The sequence below is a fragment of the Lycorma delicatula genome, chromosome 1, assembly GCF_047948215.1.
Source record: "Lycorma delicatula isolate Av1 chromosome 1, ASM4794821v1, whole genome shotgun sequence".
Classification (NCBI taxonomy): Eukaryota; Metazoa; Arthropoda; class Insecta; order Hemiptera; family Fulgoridae; genus Lycorma; species Lycorma delicatula.
Genome location: NC_134455.1, coordinates 75,699,650 through 75,723,482, shown reverse-complemented (window position 1 = coordinate 75,723,482; position 23,833 = coordinate 75,699,650). Strand labels below are relative to the sequence as shown.

Below are 23,833 nucleotides of genomic sequence, written 5' to 3'. Positions count from 1 at the left end.
AACTTAATTTACTTTTTTCATGTAGTCACCATTTACAACTATACATTTCTCCCAATGGTGAACCAGTATTCTCATTCCATCACTGAAGGATGCTGGCACTGTTTCCTGTAGTTCATCATCTCTGATTAAGTGAATACCTTTAATATCCCTCTTTAATTGTGGAAAGAAGTGAAAATCACAAGGTATAAAAGTGTGTAAAAAGTTCAAATTTCTATCTCACAACAGAATCAGCATTTGCACACCATAAAAGTAGCTGAGCATTATCATCTTGCAGAATTATCTGCGTCATGACATTATTGAATATGACGCACACATTTTTTAAGGTGTTTTTAACATTTCTTTGTATTGCATTGTATTTATAGTTGACTTAGCTTCCAGGTAGTAAGTCATATGTACATGCTGGAATTCCAGAACACTCAAGAGAATTTTTTTCAGAAAATTTCTGAAGAAAATTTTTTGCCCACTTACTCAACAGTATTAATATCTGCAGTTCCATCACATAAATGACACAAATGAAGATGAATATCACTATCATTCTCTTTTTTCTGTTGTTAAAAATTCAATAAATACAAGTTTAAGACGCATTGACATAGCAGATATACCTGACTCCATAAAACTGGCAACGGAAAATGAGAGGTGTGGACAACCAGTTTTGGGATTTTATTAGTAGGAAAAGGAAAGTTCAAGATGCCACCACTTGGCATTTTGTACTACATTTTGTTCTCCCGTTATATTCCATTGTGCATTATATTTCACCCACCTTTTGTATTAACTTCTGCATGGATCTTTTTATTTACCTCACTGGCTGGGATATCTGATGTAATTTTTCAGTTTGCTTTATTTTATTGAAAATAAAAGTTTGTATGTCTAACATAATATACTCATTCTCTTGATCATAAGCTGAATTTTTTTTATAAATTTTAGGCAATAGAGATCAGAATTCTTATGTTAATTTTTCTTTATAATTTAATTTTTGCTGTGTATGCTACCTATACCTTTTGATTATATCAGGTAGTAGGTATTAAGCTTTATTTTCTGGTTTTTGCCCTGTTTAGTAAAAAACTACTCTGAAAATCTTAAACATTAAAATGATAAATGGAAATAAAAAATCTCCATGATGAATAATTCACAGTAATATGTCTTTAATATTATAGAACTGAAGGAAGTGCTAAAACATCCAATTAACAAAATTTTGAATTAAGAATATTAAGTAGATCCCTCTTAAGTTGAAATGTTTTTCAGCTTGTGCAAAATGAAGATTTTAATTTAATTTTTATAAATATCTCATTTTTTGCATCCATTTTAGTACTGTACATTTTAATGATGTATACAGCACAATATTAATAAACATCTTAGCAAATGCCGTGCAGGAGAATGTAATTATTTTGTTAAACTGACTGCAGTTACTTGTCAACTTCTCTATCTCAACCAAGCCTTACTTCTCAGTTTTACGTTAATGAAAGGTTTGTAGAACCAGGGAGAGTCAATCATGTGATGCGGTCTTGAATAAATTATTATCTTAAGTGGTTAAAAGTGATTATTCTTGAAGTGATTTGGGTCATGGTGATTAGTGGCAAGTGGTTAATGTACTGGTAAATCAGTATTTTTTTTTTTTTTTAACTTTTTTTTCTACATAATCTGTAAAACATTTATATTTATTTAATAGTTTCTGTGACTGATATAATATTTCAAGATAATGATGTACAATTTCATAATCTTATGAAATTCACTTGTTAACTTACTAATATCTTATCTAGTGTCTATGGACAAAATTGCTATCTGCAAGTAGGGTATAACTGCTATCAAAATTACCTGTGGAACATTTGCTGTCTAATAAGTTGTGTATAATGAATAATAATAATATTTAGTTTTGTTTAATTGAAATACTAATGGTTTAACCCATCTGACTTTGATATTATCTGATAGAATTTACTGTTTTATCAGTTATTTTATTAATTTGCTGTCACTTGCATTTAATCAATATGATTTATCCTTGGGAACTACAAAAATTGACAGCTTACTTCTTCAAGATGAATTGTATAATAAAAAAATTTCCAATTAGAATTTGAGACAAGATTGTTAAATCTTGAAGGCAATATTTCAGTGCTAAACAGACTGATTGATAATTATAAAATGTAAATTAAGAAACTACAAAACTAACTCACTGAAAAACCTCAGATTTTAATGATTCTGAGATAAAGCATTAATGTTTTTTAGAAGGTGATCATAACCCAAACACTTTGATTTAGAAATTAAGAAATTCTTTGATTGTTGAAGGAATTTTTACCCCCATTGAAGTAAATCTTAATAAATTTATTCTCCACAGGGGGTGATACAACAAATGACAAATCTGACAGTGGACAAATTGAATCCAGATGCATCATATTTGTAAGTAATATATGTTGGTTGCTAGCTGGTATAGCTTTTTACGGAGCTGTCTGTCTCATTTATCTCCTATTAGCTGTATATACCTTGGTGCACCGTTGTACTATATTGCTCATGCCCTGCTGCGGGGTAGGGATGTTAAACAAAAGGAATATCTTGTTTGTAATCGGTAGTATGAATAATATTGGTGATTGTAACATTGGGATGTAAATTCAGTTTGTGGCTTGACTGATAGTGTGATTCTTTCTTTTTAACATACTGCTTCAATGTTAACAGTGTTACCACATAGGTATAATTATATAAACTTTTTTTTTGGAAACAGGAAAATTTCTTTTCTTGGTTTATATGATAACTTCATTGTTTTCAGAATATAATCATAAACTAGCAGATAGATAACAGATATGTAACATTTTTCCCTGTGCATGACAATTCCTGTTTAAAGGATTTTGAGGACCTGCATATCCTTCACTTGAACATAAGGGGTGTTTCTCAGTCTGGTAAGATTGATGAGGTTAATTTGTTCTCGGAGAGTTTGCCAAGGCGACCTGATTTAACTTAATTTGCCTGTCAGAAGGGCACTGGGTCCAAAATTAAAAAAATATTTTTATTGAACAATATAAGTGGATACAGACTGGTTGCCAATTATAGTAGAAATAAAGCTAAAAATATTTTGAATGTTGCCATGTCTAAGTTGGAACCTTCAATGTAATAATTTTATACTTATACAGATAAGCAATACCTAATAAATACAATAAATAAAAATTGCTTTAAAATCTTTTATGGAAAATTGGAGGAGTTATTAAAATATTGCCACCAAAAATATTTTAATTCTCATATTATTTTGCCAAGTGATTATGATAATATTTCTTTTGAACAACTCTAATAAACACGCGAGTTACTGGATGTATTTGACTCTTATCTTTTGACCCCAGTACTTATTGATCCAACAAGAATTGCGTTAAAATCTCGTACTTGTATTGATAAGTTCTTTGTTAGACTTAACGGAAAAACTCTTAGCATGAGTCTTTCTATCTTTCCCTTAGACTATCAAGAGTTAAATAAACCATTCAGACATAATATACAATTAATGTAAGAACTATGAGACCATTCTCCAGGAATTATATTGATTCATTTAGAGGATTATTGCAACATGAAACTTGGAACCCTGAATTTCAACTGACTTTTTGATCACAGGATACAGATGTCACCTACAGACACTTTTTTGAAATTCTAAAAACTATTTTAATACTGCCTTTCCAATTACAAAAAAAAAAAAAAAATTGTAATATAAAAATGAGAACAAAGGCTGGATGATGACTGGCATCTGGATATCAGTTGCAAGGAAGGAGTTGCATGCATTGGATAGGATGTCTAGTGATGTTTCTTTTAAGAAGTATGTAGCTGTTTGTAAGAAAAGTTTTTAAGAATGTATTAATGTAGCAAAATATAAGTATTATATTAATAATAGAGTTGAAAAATCAAAGAATGAAGTTAGGACTTCCTGGAGAATTGTGAGGGAGTGGATAGTTATGTCGGAAAGCAATAATGAATTCTTGGATCTCTTGCCTGTTGGTGTAACTGGCAGTATTTTGAATTCTTTAAATCAACAAGTTAGGAAAATATGTAAGACTATTAATATGACACCAATTATGAACAAGGAAAGTTCTGTATTGAAGAATCTTCCCACTGCCAATGTTTCCCTTGAGATCTTTGAAAAATTGTCTGTGACTGAAATAATATTTATTATACAATCCTTAAGCCATCAAATGTTTGTGATTGGGATGAGATTCTGTTTTAAGATAGTGTTTTTCTTTGATAGCTACCCCATTCAATTGTCTGATTAATTTTTCATTTAAGATAGGAGGAGGAGTCTTTCTAGATTTATTCAAATTTACTGACATAATTCCAATTTTCAAAAAAGATTCAAAATCTGATTTTGAAATTATCAGCCAGTTGCAATTCCTCCTGCATTATCTTTGGTCTTTGAGAAGGCTGTAGCTTCCCAGTTATTCTGTTACTTTGAAAATAATAGATTGTTGCATTGTACTGAGTTTGGTTTCCATAAAGGTAAGAATACTATTAAAGTGGTAAATGAGTTTTTAACAAAAATTGTTGCTCTTGATGGGTCACAGCTGACGCTTGATGTCTTTTGTGATGTATCAGTGGTGTTTGAATGCATGAATCACAAGCTGCTGCTCTGGAAACTTGAGTACTGTGGTGTTTCTGGAGTTGCTCTTACTCTGCTTAAGTCGTACTTAAAAGATTATATTAAAAGTATTCATGTATGTATGTGAGTGTTCATATTATTAAACAGTAGTAGCATCTACAAGTTGGTACCTGATGGCGTTCCTCAGGGATCAATTCTTAAGCTAATATTACTTCAGATATATGTAAATGAATTGCCACACTTGATGCAACTGTCGAGGCTGATTATGTCAGCTGATGATATCTTTGTGGCTTTTATTCTGATTTCTCTAATTTAGTGAGTAATGATCTTATCATAATGAATGAACGAACGGTTTCTGGCTAATGATTTTTTATTTGATTCCAATAAAACACAAGCAATAAGGTTTCAATTGAATCGTGGAATAGTAATGATATTCCACTTATGGATGCCTTGAAATTTTCAAGCTCTACTGATTTTCTGGGTCTCACAACCCTTACTTGGAAGGGTCAGATTCAGTCTGTCATCTAAATTAAACTATTTTTTTCTACGTACAGTATCATATATAATACAGGAAAACTCTGTTGATGGTATATTATGCATATGTTTATTCCCTTTTGAATTACACAGTTATTTTTTTGGGTAATTATGTTAATAGTAAAAAATATTTATTCTAAAATAAGATCATTTGCATGATTTGACAACTAAAACCTGGTAAAATTAATGCAAGAGTTCTCTTAAATATTTTAGAATCCTCACTTTTCTATCCATTTATATTTTCCAGACTATGCTGTTTATTGAAGATAAACTATCAGAATTGATGAAATGTAACTCTGACACACATACTTTTACCATGCATACCCGGCATGAAAATGTTCTGTTCTGTCCAAAGCATATGACATCTGCCTGTGAATGTGTACCAGATTATGCTGGTTTATATCTTTATAATAAGCTGCTGCCACATATTAAAATTCAAGCCAATCAGAAAGGATTTAGGAGGGTTTTGTGAAGTTCTTAGATGGACAAATATTATTCGGTTAGCGAATATTTGTCTGATGAGCAATAGTTTTTCATCTTCATCATTTTTCGGATACTCAAAAAAGGTTAATAATTGTAAAATATGTTTGATATTATGGAAATTATATTTAATTATGCTCTATTTGTAATTTGTTACTGGGTATGTTTGGAAATAGTGTGTTATATTGGTAATTTTGGTATAAGTTTGTGACATTGTTGTTTTGTGTTATTTTATGTAAATTTTGTGACTATGCCTGTCACTTATTGTTATTTCTGCATATGTTATGGGATAATGATTTAAAATGAATAAATGACAAATAATATAGTAATTTACAGATCTTTCTGTGTGGTTTTTAATGTTTTATAAATAGTTTACTAAAATTTTTTCATCCGAAGGAGCAGAGATCTCTTTGAAAGTGTAAAATGAAAATAATTAAAATAAAAGTAGTATATAATGCTGATTAATTGGTTTTAACAAAATAATTCTTGGACTGTATTGTTAAATGTTGGAAATATGCAGTACTATACATTTCAGGTGGTAAGATAGGTGTTCAGACCCATGTATCATTTCCTCCTTATTATTTTATAAATAAGGAAATAACCGCCTTCTTCTTATTCATGTGAAGTATAAAAGCTGTTACAATTCAATTGGGTTTGTTAACAGCTGATATTTAATAATATAACAATGTATCTAATTCTAATATTGTTTAGTCCAAATTTACACATCATATAGTTAACATGTTCATACAGTAAATTACATATACAAGGTGTGGCTATTAAATAACAAGACTAATGCTGCTACAGAAGATCTGTGCATGCGCCAAATTCATACGACCAACGGCTGTGTAGTGTGAAGCCTTCTCTTTTGATTGTTGTCACTCCAGTTTTTGTAGACATTTTAGTCTAGCTGTGGCCTTTGTCTGCCGGAAAAAAATTTTGTTTTGATGAAAAAATTATTAGTGTTTTATTAGAGAAAAAAATTGCCGTGACATTTCATACAAAACTTGGAAAAATTGCTGCTGAAACTTATCTTTTATTAAAAAAATTATATGACAATGAATGTTTATCATGTGCACGGGTTTTTGGGTGGTTTAAGTGTTTCCAAGATGGCCAAGAAGACGTTGAAGATGATATTTGCCCGGGTCGCCCTTCCACATCAAAAACTGTTAAAAATATTGAAAAAATTGGTAATCTGATCTAATCTGACCATCAGTTAACTATTCATCTCTTTATTCAAGGTCCTTGCTCAACTCCGTGAAAAAATAAGAAAAAAATGACCTGAATTGTGGAAGAACAAGTCGTGGGTTCTTCATCTCAGGACAATCCACCGGCTCACACTGCAGTGTCTGTTAAGACGTTTTTAGTCAAGTATAGCATCCCATGTTAGACCATCTGCCTTATTCGCTTATCCTGGCACCATATTTCTTTTATCTGTTCCCCAAGGTCAAATCTGCGTTAAAAGGAACAAAATTTCAGACCATTGAAGCTGTGAAAAAAAATGCGACATGAAACAGTACACAGAAGAAAACTTCCAGCACTGTTTTGAACAATGGAAAATTGGAGTGTTGTAGAGATAGTGGAGGGATGTATATTGAGGGGGATAATAACTAAATACATATAAATTTAAAATAAAGTACTTTACAGCATTAGTCTCGTTATTTAATAGCAGCACCTTGTATTTTTCAACAATATAATACAAATTAAATTAAAATGTGAAACATGTAATTATCTTTATGACTTATCAAAATATATATTTTTAAAATAACTGAACAATGTATTTTATTTTCTACTAAATGTGAACCAGCAAGGTTAATAGACAGAATAAATACTCCTAACCAAGGTATGGCACAAAGGTAGTTTTTATTTGAAGATTTTTTTGTCCTCTGATCATGGATGTTAAAGGTTCTACAAATCAATACTTTAATTTATGATTAATACCAGAAAAAGGAATTATTTGAGATACAGACATTATTCAACATTGGAATTGGGTTCACAACAATTCATATTATTATGTCATTTTAATTTATTCATATTTAATTAATTTATGTTTATTAATATTTTCATCATCAAAGAGCAGTTGCTATACAGACAGGTACTCTTTTCATTAACTTTAATTTAATTGTGAAATAAGTAAAGAATGATAATACAAAACTTAACATTATTTCAACTATTTTATCCAAGTGTTTTTTAGGTATTGTAGAAATAATATTAATAAACTAGTTTATAACAATACAGGACCACTGGAATCATTAAATGGATATTTTTAATTAACTGTCCTTTCTACAGTAGTAATTTATGCCATCGTAAATTAATAATAATTTATTTTCCAAACTAAGAATACACTTTTTAAGACAAACAATACAATATCATTTACAATATACAATAGTTATAAATTAGACGTAGGTTATGAATTATATAAACATTTCTTTTGACCTACAACAGGCTCATAAGAGTAACTATAGTTTTCTAATTCAAAACTGTGATAATTTATGATGAAATAATAATTTTTGTGATTTAATAATAGTTTGGAAAATTAGGTATTCCTTGAGGGCAAGAGTCCTGTTTTAGGAGTTACCATCAATTTATGATTAAAACATTAAAGAATATTAAAGATATATAAATTAGAACAGAAATGGCTGAGTAGATATTTAACAATTAGTAAAGATTATAGAAATATTAGAGACGGAAAATCAGACGGAAGTCAAAAGGTGATTCATGAAAGCCATAAGCTTTAAACTTCTCTAGGATAACTTGTCAATTTTAGTTACAATTGAATCAAAAAAGAACTTAACATTTTTATACTGAATGAGCCGGCAATCAAGTGAAATTCTGAACAAATTTAAACCTAGACTAGATTTGGACACATAAAATTTCACACAATTTGGCAAAAAATTATAAAATTTTGGTGGCATGCAAGTGAAAAATCTACGAAAACATTCCTTCTGGGATCTAGGTAGTAAAAAATTACCCTTGCTTCACATATCTTTGCCAATTAGTCTAAAGAGCTTTATCTCCTAATTATTGTCATGTCAGACATTGTAAAACCGAAACAAATATTTCTTGTTATAATCACTTTAAACAGCGACTCAAAACAAACTAATAGTAACTTACTGAGACAGGTTTTCTTGCATGAAACAGGAAGTAGCTCACTTCAAAATGAAACCAGTTGTATTAAGGATGGACCTAATGCAAGGTTCTCAGGTATTATTTGCAAACAAGTTTTCTTTAGACAAAGTTTATTTCATTCAAACGTTCCATATTATAATCTTACACCTATTTAAGAATTAAACATGATTGAAACATGGTTTAAATAGAGAATATTTTAGAATTAAAAAAATTTGATCAAGATAGAAAAAAATCAATTATAGAGAAGATACCTAAAAATGTTAATGTTGATTCATAGATTTATACATATAAATTTTCTTATCTGGGTAGTGAGCACAATCATGTATTTGATATTGACAGAAATGGCAAAAGTTGGCTTTTATAGAGATTTTAAATGTCTTCTATTCATTAATAATAAATATAAATTAATTTTGCTGTTGAAAACACAAAACAAATCAATTTTATTAAATTTACAAATACACATTTTGATGAAATATTATTTTGAGTCCTTACATATTTACAATAATGTAACAAATATTAATGTAAGGTTTTTATTGAATTTACTATTTTGTTTGAATCCACATCATTTTCAACTGACTATGAAGAATGATATAAACGTTAAAGAAGATAATCTTTTATCTGCTTCAAAATTTAACTTAAAGCATAAGTTTTGGCTATAAAAGATTATGGTTGATATGACTGGGAGGAGTATCAGTATAGGTCTGCTTATTTATTTAGATAATAAAGGAAAAACATTCTTTGGAAGTTGAATATGGGCAAAAGAAAACTGGTCTAATGAATTAACAATAAAGTCAACAATTAATGATAAAATACCATTAAGGTTAGAAATGGATCTGAACAGGTATAAAACCTGATCTAAAAATAAAATTTTTTATGATCTGAGTGAAAGCTCCCATTTGTACACCGGTATGCCATATAATCATTTGTTAAGATCTGAATTATCACATTCATAGTATGGGCTACAGATCAATGATCTAAGAATAATTATACTATTGAATACTACAAGATTTTGTCAGGTTATTTTAGTATTCAACAGAGATTTATAATAGTTTTATTGTATTTCAATTGACTATGAAAAGGTAAAGATGTTTACAACAATGTAAGACTTACAATTTGAAATAGGTATTATATTTGAAGACATAACGTTATTCAAACACAGCTCAAATTGCAATTTAATGATTTTCAGGAAAAAATATTGAACTTCCCTAATGGGTGTTAATGAGTTAAATATTGAAACAACAGCTCCAAATCCAATGCTTATTTAAAAAAAAATAACACATTAGATGAAAAATGGATTAAATTAAAACAAACAAAGCAGTTGTTAATAATACTTACCAATAAAATTATACAAGATAATAGATTTAAATTTATAAAGAATGTTTGTCCGTTTATTAAGCAGGTAAATTTAATACCTTTTCAGAAATTGAGAATAATAAAAAATATGATTTTGAAACTGGCAATAATATACATAAAGTTGATTATAAAAAATGCAAAGTTATTTAGATAACTTTGCATTTTATAACCCGTCATTTTAATAATGGTTATTTTATTTCAAATTCCAGTAAAAATATAAACTCAAAAGAATCATTAGTTATCAGAGGTGAGAATTGGTCACCTAATTTGACATAATCATATTTAATTTGAATAGATCATATTTAATTAATAACAAACAAATTTTATTCTGTTTATGATAAAAAAATTATGCTAAAAAAAAAACTTGTGAAATCAGTTCTTTTGGGAGAATCTCATCTTTTTGGGAGAATTATAATGTCACCTGTGATAATAGCAATGAAAAAGATAAGTTGAATTACAAAAATAATGTAGTAGAAACATCAGATTGGATTTATATATTAATCATTTGTACTACATCTTTAATGTTGATACTCAGAGATTCGTCAATAGCGTAAGCAGAATAAATAAACAAACCATCATCAATAAACAGACTGGAATCATTAATAAAATTATCAGGTTAATATTTTGATTGGTTTAAAAATCAAAGGCTGAATGACTACGTCAATCAATTTACACTGTTTGGACCAGATGTAATATAGAATTAATTACTGAATATGTACAGTTTCATTTTGATGAACATAAACAGTTTAACAATAATTTTATATGCATGATCACTGAACCCAATGACTACAACAATGAAGTTGATCTTAACATGGGAAGTAGACATGGGAAGTATGTCTTGAGTATTTGTACACATGCAGGACTACCATTTTGCATGCTTTAAATTTCCCTTCAAAAATCAATTTAATTAATTTTTGGACATCCTTGTACATTTTTAACTTAATTTGTCTTATTATCATAAATTACTTCCAAAAATGATTGATTGAACATTACTTTATTATTGAAGTTCTTCTTTCCTTACTCTTCAGTTTCCAGGATGCTGTTCTCTGAGGTGTAGATGTACAATCTATCATTTTGCCAAAGGTTCTTTTAGTGCCTTAACTTAGGTGTTATTTCAGGCCATATAAATCTTCAGTTTAGAACTGCTCTTAAACATATTAGATGTATTTATAGAAATTGTATAAATTGCTGATTAAAGGAATCTGTATTAGAATTATGTTTATTTTTTAACATAATGAATTTCTTCATCTATTTTTAGGTGGTATAGTATTTGGACGTACCGTATCATCATTTTAATTGTTGAATATAAACTCTTATGGATGCCTACACCTGGTGGTGTATAAAATTCTGGAAAATTTTTAGAAAAGTTAGAAATATATGACTATAAATTAATATAATAAACATATCATTATTCATTTCAAATTTACAAATAATAAATTTTCTGTTAAAAATTAATTTATAGCCGATTGATATAAAATATTTTTTTTTCAAATTTGGTCTGAAATCTATGTAAAAAAGGTTTCTAATATTTGTTAATTCAAAAAATATTTTTTTTTTTTTAATCTGCCAGATAATTGTTAAAAGATACTATAGCTATCAGAAAAGTTATAAAATTACTTTCTGAAGTATCCTTAGATACTATAGTACAGTCATTCAGTGATTGTAGTGGGACTAACTGTAATTAAAAGAATGATTATCAGTGGGATAATATTTTTACCAGAATTGTCAGATGATATTTTTACAACTGTTATTAGTTTTTTTAGTTCAAGGTTATAAGCTGTAAGAAGTAACTAATGAAAGTATTTATTTTTTTATTATATATTATTGTCTGTTTAAAAACAACATGTTAAGTGACATTCTTGTTCTAGGATGGAGCAGATTGCTTGTCCAGTGTGTACCCTGTTTTTACGGGAGGGAATGACACTGCAGAGTCATCTCCATACACATCCAAAAGCTCAAGTGATTGAAGCATTAGTAAAAGCCACATCAGGGTCAGGAGGAGAGAAGGAATTAGTTAAAGCACCTTCACCTACTCCAACTACTGCTTCTGCTCAGCATCAAGTCACATCCATAACTTATCAACAATTTCTCAGCAGCACAACTAGTTTTGTCAATCCATCTCTAGTCCCTCCCCCTCCTTCTTTAACGGCTCATATCCCTCCTAGACTTTCAACTCCGACCCCCAGTAGTGCATGTCAGTATCAGCAGTATGCTCCTGTTCTAGAGCAATCCGAAAGCAATTATAATGAAGCATATTCTGAATCTAGGCCAAGTTCAGCTATTCAGTATACACAATTGCAAAATTATAATCCTGAAAATAACCAAACAGAGGGAATTACTAACTTGGTTAATGAAATTAACTCTGAAGATGTAACACACAATAGTGTATCGTTTACCAGTCCCGGTTCCAAAAAACATCATGAGATATTTGAGGATCAAGATAGGCCTTTTACGAGTTCAGATCTTGGTACTGTTATAACCGATAGTCATAGAGTAATTTCTAATAGTCCAATTTACAATACATATTCAAATGATCCTACCAAGCAAGGATGGGAAGAGTCTGCACTTCAATCAACTCATCACGATGAGGCTCATTCTCCTAGTGCTTCAAGATCGAGTCCATGTTCAGTGAGAGTCAGAAAAGATCTTGGTGACAATGGTACAACCGAAGAAAACTCTTTGATACAGCTTACTCCTCCTCGCAATGTATTCATTATTCCTGGTTTTGATTATGGCGATGAAAACAACATCGAACCTGAGGAACAAATAGAAGAGAATTCTCCGCACAGTATTCAGTTGAATATTCACACTGATGAATCAATGCCTCCTCGTGGTGAACTTTCTGGTCAGGGTACCAACAGTTCTGTTTGGCAGGTAAATATTAAGATGTTATTTATTTGCTTTATTCTGTTAATATGCATAATTCATATTTGTTTTTATTTTAATTAATTGATTTTGCATTTTGGATTCTTCATTTGCATAAAAACTTGGTTACAAGGCATACTGTGACTGTAAAACAAAGCAAACATATTTTTTCTTTGATTATTTATTCTTGCAATGACATGGTTTCCTGTTTTATGACTATAATTATGAAATAAGTTGAGTGTTCACCTTTCTATATTTTGTTAGCTAACGTGTTCCTTGATTTTTACCAAATAAAGTTATAGTATATGAAATATTTAATTTACATTATTTCAGTGAGCCAAATACTTTTCAGTAAATAGAAACATCTGATCATACAGTTTGATGCATTATTTTAATATTTCTAGTTATTCTCTGCTGAATCCATCAACTACTCTTTGCAAATATTTTCACTGTCAATGTTTTATTGGTTTCATGTTTCTTTAACAACTGAAATATTGACAGTTTGTTTAAAGAAACAGTTTCCCGATTAAATATCATTGGTTTGTAATCTATCCTATTAAAATTTGTTTCTATTTTCAGTAAAAAACATATATTAAATTGTTGGCAGTATCAGTAGGGCATTTTATACTTTTAAACTACATTGTACACCAAGTAATTCTTAAGCTTGGTAGATTAGTCTATCAGCATTTACACTAGTGTTCTCAGAAATATACAGTAGAATGTATGCATTAAAGTTGCTAATTGTTAATAATTATTATTATTATTTGAACTAATTATCTATAATGCTTATATTAATTAATCATTTGTAAGTTATTTATAATCAAATAATTTATAAATTTTAAATATTTATAAATAATTAATTAAAAATTGTAATTTTATGAAATCGTAATCATTAATGTTAATTGCTTGATTTTGCATCATCTTTATTAAATTACATAATATTTGTACATCCAATTTATTTATAATATACTTTTATTTATTCTATTTCTCATTGCTTTTATTAGGTTTGCATCATCTTTTAAGTTTTCTTTTGGTTTTTTGTAGCATTTTACCATTATGTTTCCTATTTTTTGATGGGAGCTAATATTTTTTAATTTCTTCAACTTTTTAATAGCCAACTTATTAATTTAATATACTAAACTAATTTTTTGTAATTTTTACAAAGTGATGTTAACTAAACATAACTTGTCTGTATGATCACATCATATCAATTTGATTTTATCATGATAATTTTTATTCATTTCAAATTATTGTTAATTGCCAAAGTTAAATGATTTATTTTGTTATCAAGCACAGAGTAAATTTTTTATGTTGGGTAGTAAGTAAATTATGGATTTGGTATTCCCATAAATTGGAGATGTGTACTTTACATATTTATTGTTGAGTATGATAATTTCACATTTTATAAATATTTTGTTTTTTTAAATTTAATTTTCTTAATTTCTAAATTTTGAGTTGTTCCCAAGTAATCAACTTCCTTAAGTTCTAAATTATATTTCTTTTTTGTTTTTTGCTATAATTTATATCCCCCTGAAAATGTATTAAATATCCTAATTATATCAATAATTTATTCAGTTAAAAGAATCGGTTTATCAGGTAAACCAATAAAAATTGGTCATGCAAGCATTTATGCTTGTCTTTTAACATTTGTATTTTTTAAATACCATTTTATAATACTTATTATCTGCTTAATATTACATGCCATGGTGTGTTTTGTAAGAGTGCTCTAAAATAGGGCTTAAAAATCTAAAGTGGTCCATTATTTTTTTAATCAAATGCTGAAAAATAAATTAGGGAACAGATCACATTTTAGTACTTAAAAGTAGCAGTTACAGAGTGCAGTACTTAAAAAATTAGATGCTGTTTAATCATAATATATTAATAAACCCTAATATATATGTAAGCTATAATATACTAAATCTGCTACATTATTTTTGGAACATTTATAAAATTGTTCTACAACATAAAATAACCAAATGCTTGTGAAAAACATAAACAATGTCCCTAGAACATTGTAGATATAATAAGACAAACCCTCTGGGTTGGTCTAGAGGTGAACTCGTCATTGCAAATCAGCTGATTTCAAAGTTAAGAGTTATAAGGTTCAAATCCTAGTAAAGGTATTTACTTTTTATACGAATTTGAATACCAGATTGTGGATACCGGTGTTCTTTGGTGGTTGGGTTTCAATCACCCACACACCTCAGGAATGGTCAATGTGAGACTGTACAAGACTACATTTCATTTACATTCTAACATATCATCCTCATTCATCCTCTGAAGTAATACCTTGTGGTGGTTTTAGAGGCTAAACAGAAAAAAGAAAGACACATAATAAAACAATTTATATTATTCAGGTATGTAGTAAATATTTATTGAAAATGCACTTCTATCAATTTTTTTTACAGTGTTTTAACTTACATTTGAATAGCTTTCTCCCTGCTGCCCTTGTTAGAGAAAGTAACTAAACCATAAACTGGAAGGGGTTCATCATTGTTATCAGTGTATGAATGTTATCATCGTTTGTTGTCATGGACGATTACTCAGATTTGAAATCTTCATTGGTTGATGCATTGCTCCTTTTAAAACAATTGAACCATTTGTAAGATTGTGATCTCATACACTCTTGCTCAAACACTTGCTGAAGCATTTTAAATTTCTTTGAAAGTTACAGAGTTTGAAGCAAAAATTTTTCCACAACACATTCTTCTCAAGATATTTAATTTTCACTTTGTTAAAAATCTCATGAAAGGTTAGTACCATTTGTACTCATGAGAGTTTACTGCTAGAATTATTGTAGCTTCAAAACAAACAACGGTATTGAGATGCATCAGATGGCACTAATTTCGAAAGTTGCCTCTAGTCACACTTATTGGCACTGGTTGGTGCACAGTTACACAAGTTCAGGCCTTATTTATACACATCTGTTGTATAAATGGTAATTTTACATGAATTCTCTTTTTATTTAGACTCTTTGTTGTATAAATGGTAATTTTACATGAATTCTCTTTTTATTTAGACTCTTTATCTGATGTTAGCGGATAAATATCAGAAAGTATAGAAAAAATGCTATTCTGAAATTCATTAATTTTCTGTGAAGGAAGATATTAATAATCGGATGTTTTTATTCACTCTATAATGAGAAGTGGTTGAAATGTAATGTACATTGGAATGTAACAGGAGAAAAAAAAGTCACATGAAGTAACAGGTTCTTCTATCTTGTAGTTTCATTTCTCTATTATTAGCATAACAAAGCTTGTTGACCATATCCTCATTTTGTGTCAGTTCTCATTGTGGAATCGATGAGTACATCTTTTATGTCAGCGCATCTAAAATAATATGCAGATTGAATCTTTGAACAGGAGAAAAAGTGAACACTAATGACATTTATCATCATCTGAAAGCCACTTACAGTTATGAAACTGTTGATCAAAGTACAGCGAGTAGGTGGACAAGAAATTTTGTGCATCAAGAATCTAACAACACCTACCTCCAACCAATCCAATGCCTAAGACGGAACTCTAGCCACCCAGGATCCTACCACAATCGAGTACCTTGATTAAACTCCCTCTGCAGACCTATACACCGCAAGGGCGCGAAGGAAACCAGCTAGTATAGATCACTCCTCATGGATCATCCAGTTATTACAGAGATCAGGAAAGGAATGTATTCTCTCAAGTTCCCTAACAGCTCGTGAACGTTCGACCTCGTATCGGGACAGACGTAGAGGACGTGATCCACTGTATCATCTGTCGCACAATCCAGGCATTGACTCAAATCCATCAAACAAAACCTAGCCAAACTTGCCCGAAGGCATCATGCCCAAAGAGAAGCTGTGTGATATACCTATTGGCGGAGACCCATCCAATTGTACCTAAATCAGACACTATCCGAAATATACCATGTGTGTAGCAACCTGTGGGGGATTCATCCCACCTGACCTGCCAAGACACAAGGCCGCGGTCTTCAATCTCCTGCTTTTGTTGTGACGTCAACAGATTGTTTACCTTGGAAGTGTAGCGTTCACTATGCTCAGTAGTCAAGATGTTTATTGACTGCAGCTATAACACAGACTGCCTCCCGCGAGACTGTTCTATAACAGCCAGTAAGAGGAGTCGCTGGGCCCACAGCAAAATGTCCGTGCAATATCTAAAAGTCATGCAGTGAGCCCAGACAGGCACAGCATACAGCATAATAGCTTTGCTGACACCTTTGTAAAGGATATGCATGGTATGGAATTTCAACCCCTAATCGAGATGTATGACTATGAATTCCATAAAAGGCATCAGCAGCCATTTTTGCTACATATTCTAGATGGTCCTTGAACCAAAAATTCTCATCAAGGACAACACCCAAGTATTTTTGAATCGTAACGCATCAAATGGGGAGACCAGCCACCCGGACTCGGATTCATCAGGTAGCAGCCAACCGGCTCTTGAGCAACATCATTGGGGTTTTCTCTGGGCTGAAAGTCATCTTATGTTGGAGACTCCACAGTCGGAGTGTCTCACAAGCACGAGCAGCTCAGAACTCTACCTCGTTACTTGAATCAAGTAGCAGTGTATCATCAGCATAGGTGACGACACGACAACCACATGGCAACCTTAAACACAACATCGAATCGAATTTTATGATCCAAAGAATGGGACTTAAAACACTGCCCTGAGGGCATCCTTTAGTTAAGGTTTTATGAACCTCTGAGCCACCATCACGCAGGGAAATGATCCGATGGCTGAAATAACTTGAGAGCACTTCTAGTTCATTTCGTGTACACTTGCATAAATTGATAGAGGGGTAGCCCTCTCCACCAATTTATGGTGGAGGGGGCTAGCCTCAGCCAGGATACCACCCAATGCGAATGCCACAAGCGACATTCCCATCGATGTACTACTAACATAAACTCCAAACAGAACACATCTAGCCAAGTCTCAAACAAGACTGAATGACTTTCTAAGAATGAAGGAACTGAACTCTACCTACGCGAAAGGTAAAAATCAGTTCGACACACAACGAATCATAAAACGCAACACAAAAACACTAAGAAATCATAACAATAAATAATGTAATGTAACAGTATTATAAAACAACAGGAAACAAACAAATATGTAATCAAACTGAAACAAAAACAGCAACAATTTAGCAAACCATAAAACAAAATAACAGTAAAGCCAAAATATAAACCAATCTTTAAAACCAAACATTTGGTGCCACTTCTTTCTGCAATTAAAGAGGAAGAATACTTAAGGTATTCATTTTGTCATGGACAATTAACTGAATGATACAGTGAGGCCATGGATAAAGGAAAGACCACCAGCATTCTTCATGACGGAATGAGAAAACTCGTTCATAGTTGGAAGAAATCTGTAGCTGTAATGGTGAATACATAGTAAAATAGATGAAGTTTTTGAAGCAAATAAAATGTCCCTTTTTGAAAAAAAAAAATTGTTTCATTTAATTGTTCGTTTTCATTTGCGAGTTGTAAAGGTCAGTGCATTTCATTTCAGCCACCCCTCTTAATGTAGTAGGGTCAGCTTACAGAATATTTCTTTGCAGCCCTGTTTTTTATTTATTAAATTCTAAATAATCTTTGAAAAACTGCTGTTTCAAACCCTTACTAAAGGTGACTCTTTGTTTTTTAAAAATACACCAAGACATGTAGTATACATCATTGTTTAGTTCATCATTTTCTCACATGGATAAATCAAGTGATACTTAAAAAAAATTCAGGCATCATAAACATAAACATAAACACCTAACATAAGTACCTGCATGACCAATTTTTATTGTTCTGAAACTGCCATTTTTTTCTAGGCTAATTCGTGATAAATTTAATACATTTCTGATATCTTCTTTCTGATACAGCAGACTGAAATAAATGAATTTTTTTAATGGTTCTGCATCCTTCACCATTGTTATTCTATAGAATCGCTCAAAATTTAGTAATTGTGATATTATGAGTAAGATTAAACTACTTACTGTATTTTATACAATATGCAAAAATAGTATCAGAAATTTTCAAATAAAATGTATTGTTAAATATTATTAAAAAGGACACAAAACTGGTTCTTTTTAATAAATCAGACAACATAAAAAAATAGATTGATATTATTTTTAAATATTATAATTACTAAATTGTCATGGTAAAAGTGTATTCATGTTAAAAAATGCTCTATTTGGAATTCAAAATCCTGTAAAAGTAAAATTTTTAAGTAGTGTTGAAATGGAAGAGATCAGTTAAAAGGAGGTCCAAATTTGGTCAAAGGAAGTAATAAAAAAAAAAAGGTTGTAGTTCTATTATAGAAAGATGTAGATAATAGTATATCATCCATTTTTTGTATGCATCAGCTTGTTATTTTTAACAGAATAGAGTGGATCATTATAATTTGGATTAGTAAATTATAATAAGAGTTCTATTGTATTTTTAAATTAATTTTTTCTAGTTTGGAGGAGATTGAAATAATTTTTGGTTTGTATAAAAAAATGATTGAATATTGGTTTCTCTAACAGTATTTTTCTAAATCTTTTTGCAGTGCACAGGGTAGGAAAAAGGGTAGTTGGGAACTGTATTTTGGTTGTGTATCAAATACACCTTTGTGAGACTCATAACAAAGATTATTCCCTACTTTTGTCTCTTGAGCTTAACTAGTTGTAATATGTAATATTTTATTATAGGCTGGAAGTTAATAAATTTAATGGACTTCTGGTCTGCCAGTTGTATTTAAGGATATGAGATACTTGGTAAAATTGATTTGTTGAAGTGTGTAAAAGTTACGTATTCATGCTTATTAGAAAGAGAATTTAATTTTTCATAGCAGATACTGTACTTCTATACTATCTCAATTATTTGGACATGCTTAATTCTTCATGCTTAAAAGTGATTATATTGTTTAATGTATGTAACATTTTATCAGCTAATCATGCATCAGTGTTGTAGCTACATTTCAAAACCACTTTTGGTTTTGAAATGGTAGAGCCTGAACGTTTGGGTTCTTATTTATTTCTTACTAAAACTTAAGATTCTTATTAAGGCTCTGTAGTACATTCTACTATCGTCAGTTTTTATTTTTGACAGTTAGTTTTTCCTATATAATTATGAAATTTTAAAACATTTCACATTTAGAGAATAGTGAATTTTTGTGTATTTTATTTTTTAATGTTTTGCCATTTATACAGTTTTATTTTTCAGTTTGTCCACTAATTTCTATTGAAATATGATAAAATAAAATTATTTATTTTTAAATAATTTTTATATCTTCAGATTTTAGATAATATATACTTTCAAAATTAATTATTTTTTCTTTTTATCATTTGTTTATGCAATGCAGCTAAGTTTAGAATGATCACAGTAATGAGTTAACATTGGTCAGTATTCTTAAAGAATTTTTCCTGTACTGAACTCTTCAATGTTATAATCTTGTTTTCTTTCAAATATTTTTCTTTGATTATTATCCTTTTTTTATGTAGTTTTCCTGGTTTTCATACAAATCGAGATACATTGTTTTATAAGAAGGATTTTCTGTAAAAATATTTTTAAACAAATTAGTATTACTGAATTAATGTATTCATTTTATTGCTTATTTAAAAAAATATTTTCAAATGTAAATTAGCGTTAAGAATTAGTTTTTATCACTTTAAAATAAATTGCTAATTTCTTTCTGCACATTACTGAAAATGAACTTTAATTACCACACAGATCCTTGCGATACCACACATATCTTGGGTATCTTGTAGAAACAAATCACATGGATATGTGTGAATCCCTCTGATAGGGGTTCCTGTTTATGGAATTTTTTTAATTAACTTTTCCATTCATTATAACTCTTCAATATTTGGGGAAAAGTTATGTTGGTAGATTAAATCAATAGAAAAATTGTTATGTTAATTATATTAATATCTTTGTAATTACATTTTTTCTGATTTTCTTATTCTTTATTCTAGGTAAATCAAGAAAATATGACAAATTTTGGAGTCCTTCATGATGATCAATGGAGAAAAGATGTTGATGAACAAGAACAGCATAAATGCTCTGATTGTAATAAGGAATTCACATGCCTCCAAGAATGGAGAATGCATATTAGTTTATATCATCAACTTCCAGTCATTACAGAATCAGCTCCTCCTGCTGAAACATTACCATCTTCTCATCCAGACACTTTTAGTAGTGTTTTTGTTAAGGCTGAGAAAGTTCGTGTTATAGAAGTAAAATCAATGAAGAATGAGCCGAGTGTTAGAGATAGTGAAGAGAGTGTTCTTAGTTTGAAAGCTCGACGAAGACCACCAAGAACATGTAGGACATGTAATTTATCTTTCTCTTCAAATGAAGATTTTAAGCTTCACATAAGAAAAGTTCATCCTTTGGAATGTACTATTTGTGGGAAGTGCTTTATTCGTAATTCTGGTTTGACATTGCATCAAAGACGTCATTTGAAGATTAAGCCATATAAATGTGATCTTTGTGATAAAACATTTGTAACTAATCAAAAACTTCTTGAACATCGAAACTGCCATACAGGCGACAATCCGATTAAGTGTCCGCAATGTCCGCAAACATTTAAACGACACTCGAATCTGATACAACATAAACAGTTTGTGCATTTAAAAATGAAAAGAAAGGTTAAGGATTTTTATTGTTTTTGTGGTGAAGTCTTTCATTCAAAAAGAAAATTAGCATGGCATCAAGAAACACATGATTCAAAGCCAAAACATTGCTCATTTTGTAATGAAAGGTTCATTCACAGTGCTAGTTTGACCCGTCACATTCGTCGTTCACATGACCGCAGCTATCTACCAAAATGTAAAAGTGATCCAGGAGAGAATGTTGAATGTCCAATGTGTCATGGTATATTTTTAAAAGGATCTCTTCGTAATCATATACTGATACATAGTGGGATTAAGCCTTATTCATGTAATACATGTGGTAAAAAATTTGTAACTAAATGGAATATGAAATTACATCAGTGGACTCATGCCGCTCGTGCTTCGAAACCATTTAAATGCAAACAGTGTAAGGCTGCATTCATTCGTCTTAATGAATATCAGGTTCATTTACGTTCCCATAAAAATATACGTCCTTTTTCATGTAATCATTGTGGACGACAGTTTACTCATAAATATAATTGTATTAGACATGTTCGTGAACATGAAGTAGCAAAAATGTTTAGGTGTGAAATTTGTGGCAAACAGTTCCATCGTAGTTATTATCTAAAAGATCACATGCGTGTACATACAGGAGCCAAGCCATATTCATGCCATATATGTTCAAAGACAACAGCTACTAAAACTAACCATAATAAACATTTAAAAACACACCATGCACGAGAACCTATAAATAGTGAACACTAATTTGCTAAGGATCTTGTTTTAATTTTAGTGTAAATTTTAAACTGAGAAAACAAGGCACCAGGATTGTGTAGAAATTAATATCGTATATTTAATTACAGCACTGGCACAGATTAATGTATTGTCAAGGTTTGGGGTCATAACCTTATTTACCAGTGTTGCTTAGTTGCTGGCTACTGAAATAGATTTAATGTTCCTCCTTTTAGGCTCAGCACAGTGACAGTGTAGTGAATGGAACAAAAATTACTCTTCCTTTTCTACAAGCGTTTACCAGATTATTTTATGCTGTCTACCCAACTCAAATAAATACAGTGAGAGTGTTATCATTATTTCATCTGCACGAATTATGTACCTGCCTGCCAGAGGAACGTGTGCGTTATCCTCCTCCTAACATCCTCATTGTTTTTAATGAAATTGCCTATAGCACTAATTTTTTTCTGTTGATCACGGTTGATCACAGTTGGTGAACCCTGAACTAGGGTGATATAGATGCTATTACCGCCCAGAACTAAGTCAGTTGATAAGTGAAGTTATGTGTCCATCAGACTTGGGCAACCTTTAATTTGCATAAATAAGTGCTGCAGCACTGCTATATGATTTTAGTGCTTAAATATGCATGTAGCAGTTTATGTACTATGTACACATTGATATTACTTTTTAGACAATCCTGATGTATTTAAGCTGTTTATGTTTTAATGAATGCGTTTTGGTTTTTTTGCATAAGTGTTATTTTCTTTTAAATGTTTAGTCCTTTCTCACCTTATTTCGTATTGCATTTTAGATTTATTGACATAAGATGTCATTTGAGTATAAATGGTTCATGTCTGACACAGTGAGAGAGAATTTTAATAGAAGATAAATGTGTACCACAAACGCATCTCAGTGATTTTACTTTATTCATAAGTGAAGGCTAATGAAAGAACCACTCAACTAAAAAAAAAATTAAAGGTTATTATTTAGTAAATTGTTAATGACATTCTGTATTATGTATCTTAAAAATGTGATATGTTGATGGATGAGATTTGTTATTTTGGCAGTATTCACTTCATTGTTTTTAATAGTTGCTTCTAGAGGATATTTGTGTAAAAAGCTCAGAATTATGTTTTAATTTACAGAATAGATAATGTTATTTGTTTATGAAATATGTTTATAAGTTGACTACCACAAGAATAACTGTTTTTGATTAGGCATTTATGTAATTTATTTTCTTCTAGGCTGTTTTACATAATTGGCTTCAGTGATTATTGAACCCAGTTTTAAGTTGTTTAATTTAGTTAATGAAATTATAACCTGGCTTTCAGAATTAAACTTTTTGCATTTTTATTTCTTTCTCACAAAACTTTAGCTGTATTGATGTAAAGAGGTCAATTTTTATTAGTTCATTTTTGTCATACTTTTTATAATAATTGCTCACTGATTTTGTTATTCTATTAAGATAAAGAGATCCTTGACTCTGGAGAACTGCTAAAGACCATTGTTTTGGTCTTTAAAAATGTTTTCACTTTTTATGAAAGTACAGCATAACAATAAATCTTATACTCAATTTCCTTTGAAGGTGTGTGATAATTTATCCTACAGAAGTTT

At 30.2% G+C, this 23,833-nt stretch overlaps 1 protein-coding gene across 4 annotated transcripts in view; it reads left to right on the top strand.

Annotated features, from left to right (window-relative positions):
• The window catches only part of LOC142319440 (uncharacterized), a 31,051-nt gene extending 7,482 nt beyond the window's left edge, over positions 1-23,569 (top strand). The window contains exons 3-6 of one of the 4 annotated variants that reach the window (XM_075356736.1): positions 2,327-2,388; positions 5,334-5,652; positions 11,914-12,919; positions 20,849-23,569. In XM_075356736.1, the coding sequence (XP_075212851.1) occupies positions 11,915-12,919; positions 20,849-22,252 (2,409 nt within the window). In that variant the 5' untranslated portion in view covers positions 2,327-2,388; positions 5,334-5,652; position 11,914 and the 3' untranslated portion in view covers positions 22,253-23,569. The remainder of the gene's footprint in view (positions 1-2,326; positions 2,389-5,333; positions 5,653-11,913; positions 12,920-20,848) is intronic. The other 3 variants (XM_075356744.1, XM_075356727.1, XM_075356754.1) reach the window with 3 other exon arrangements.
• The last annotated feature ends 264 nt before the right edge of the window (positions 23,570-23,833 follow it).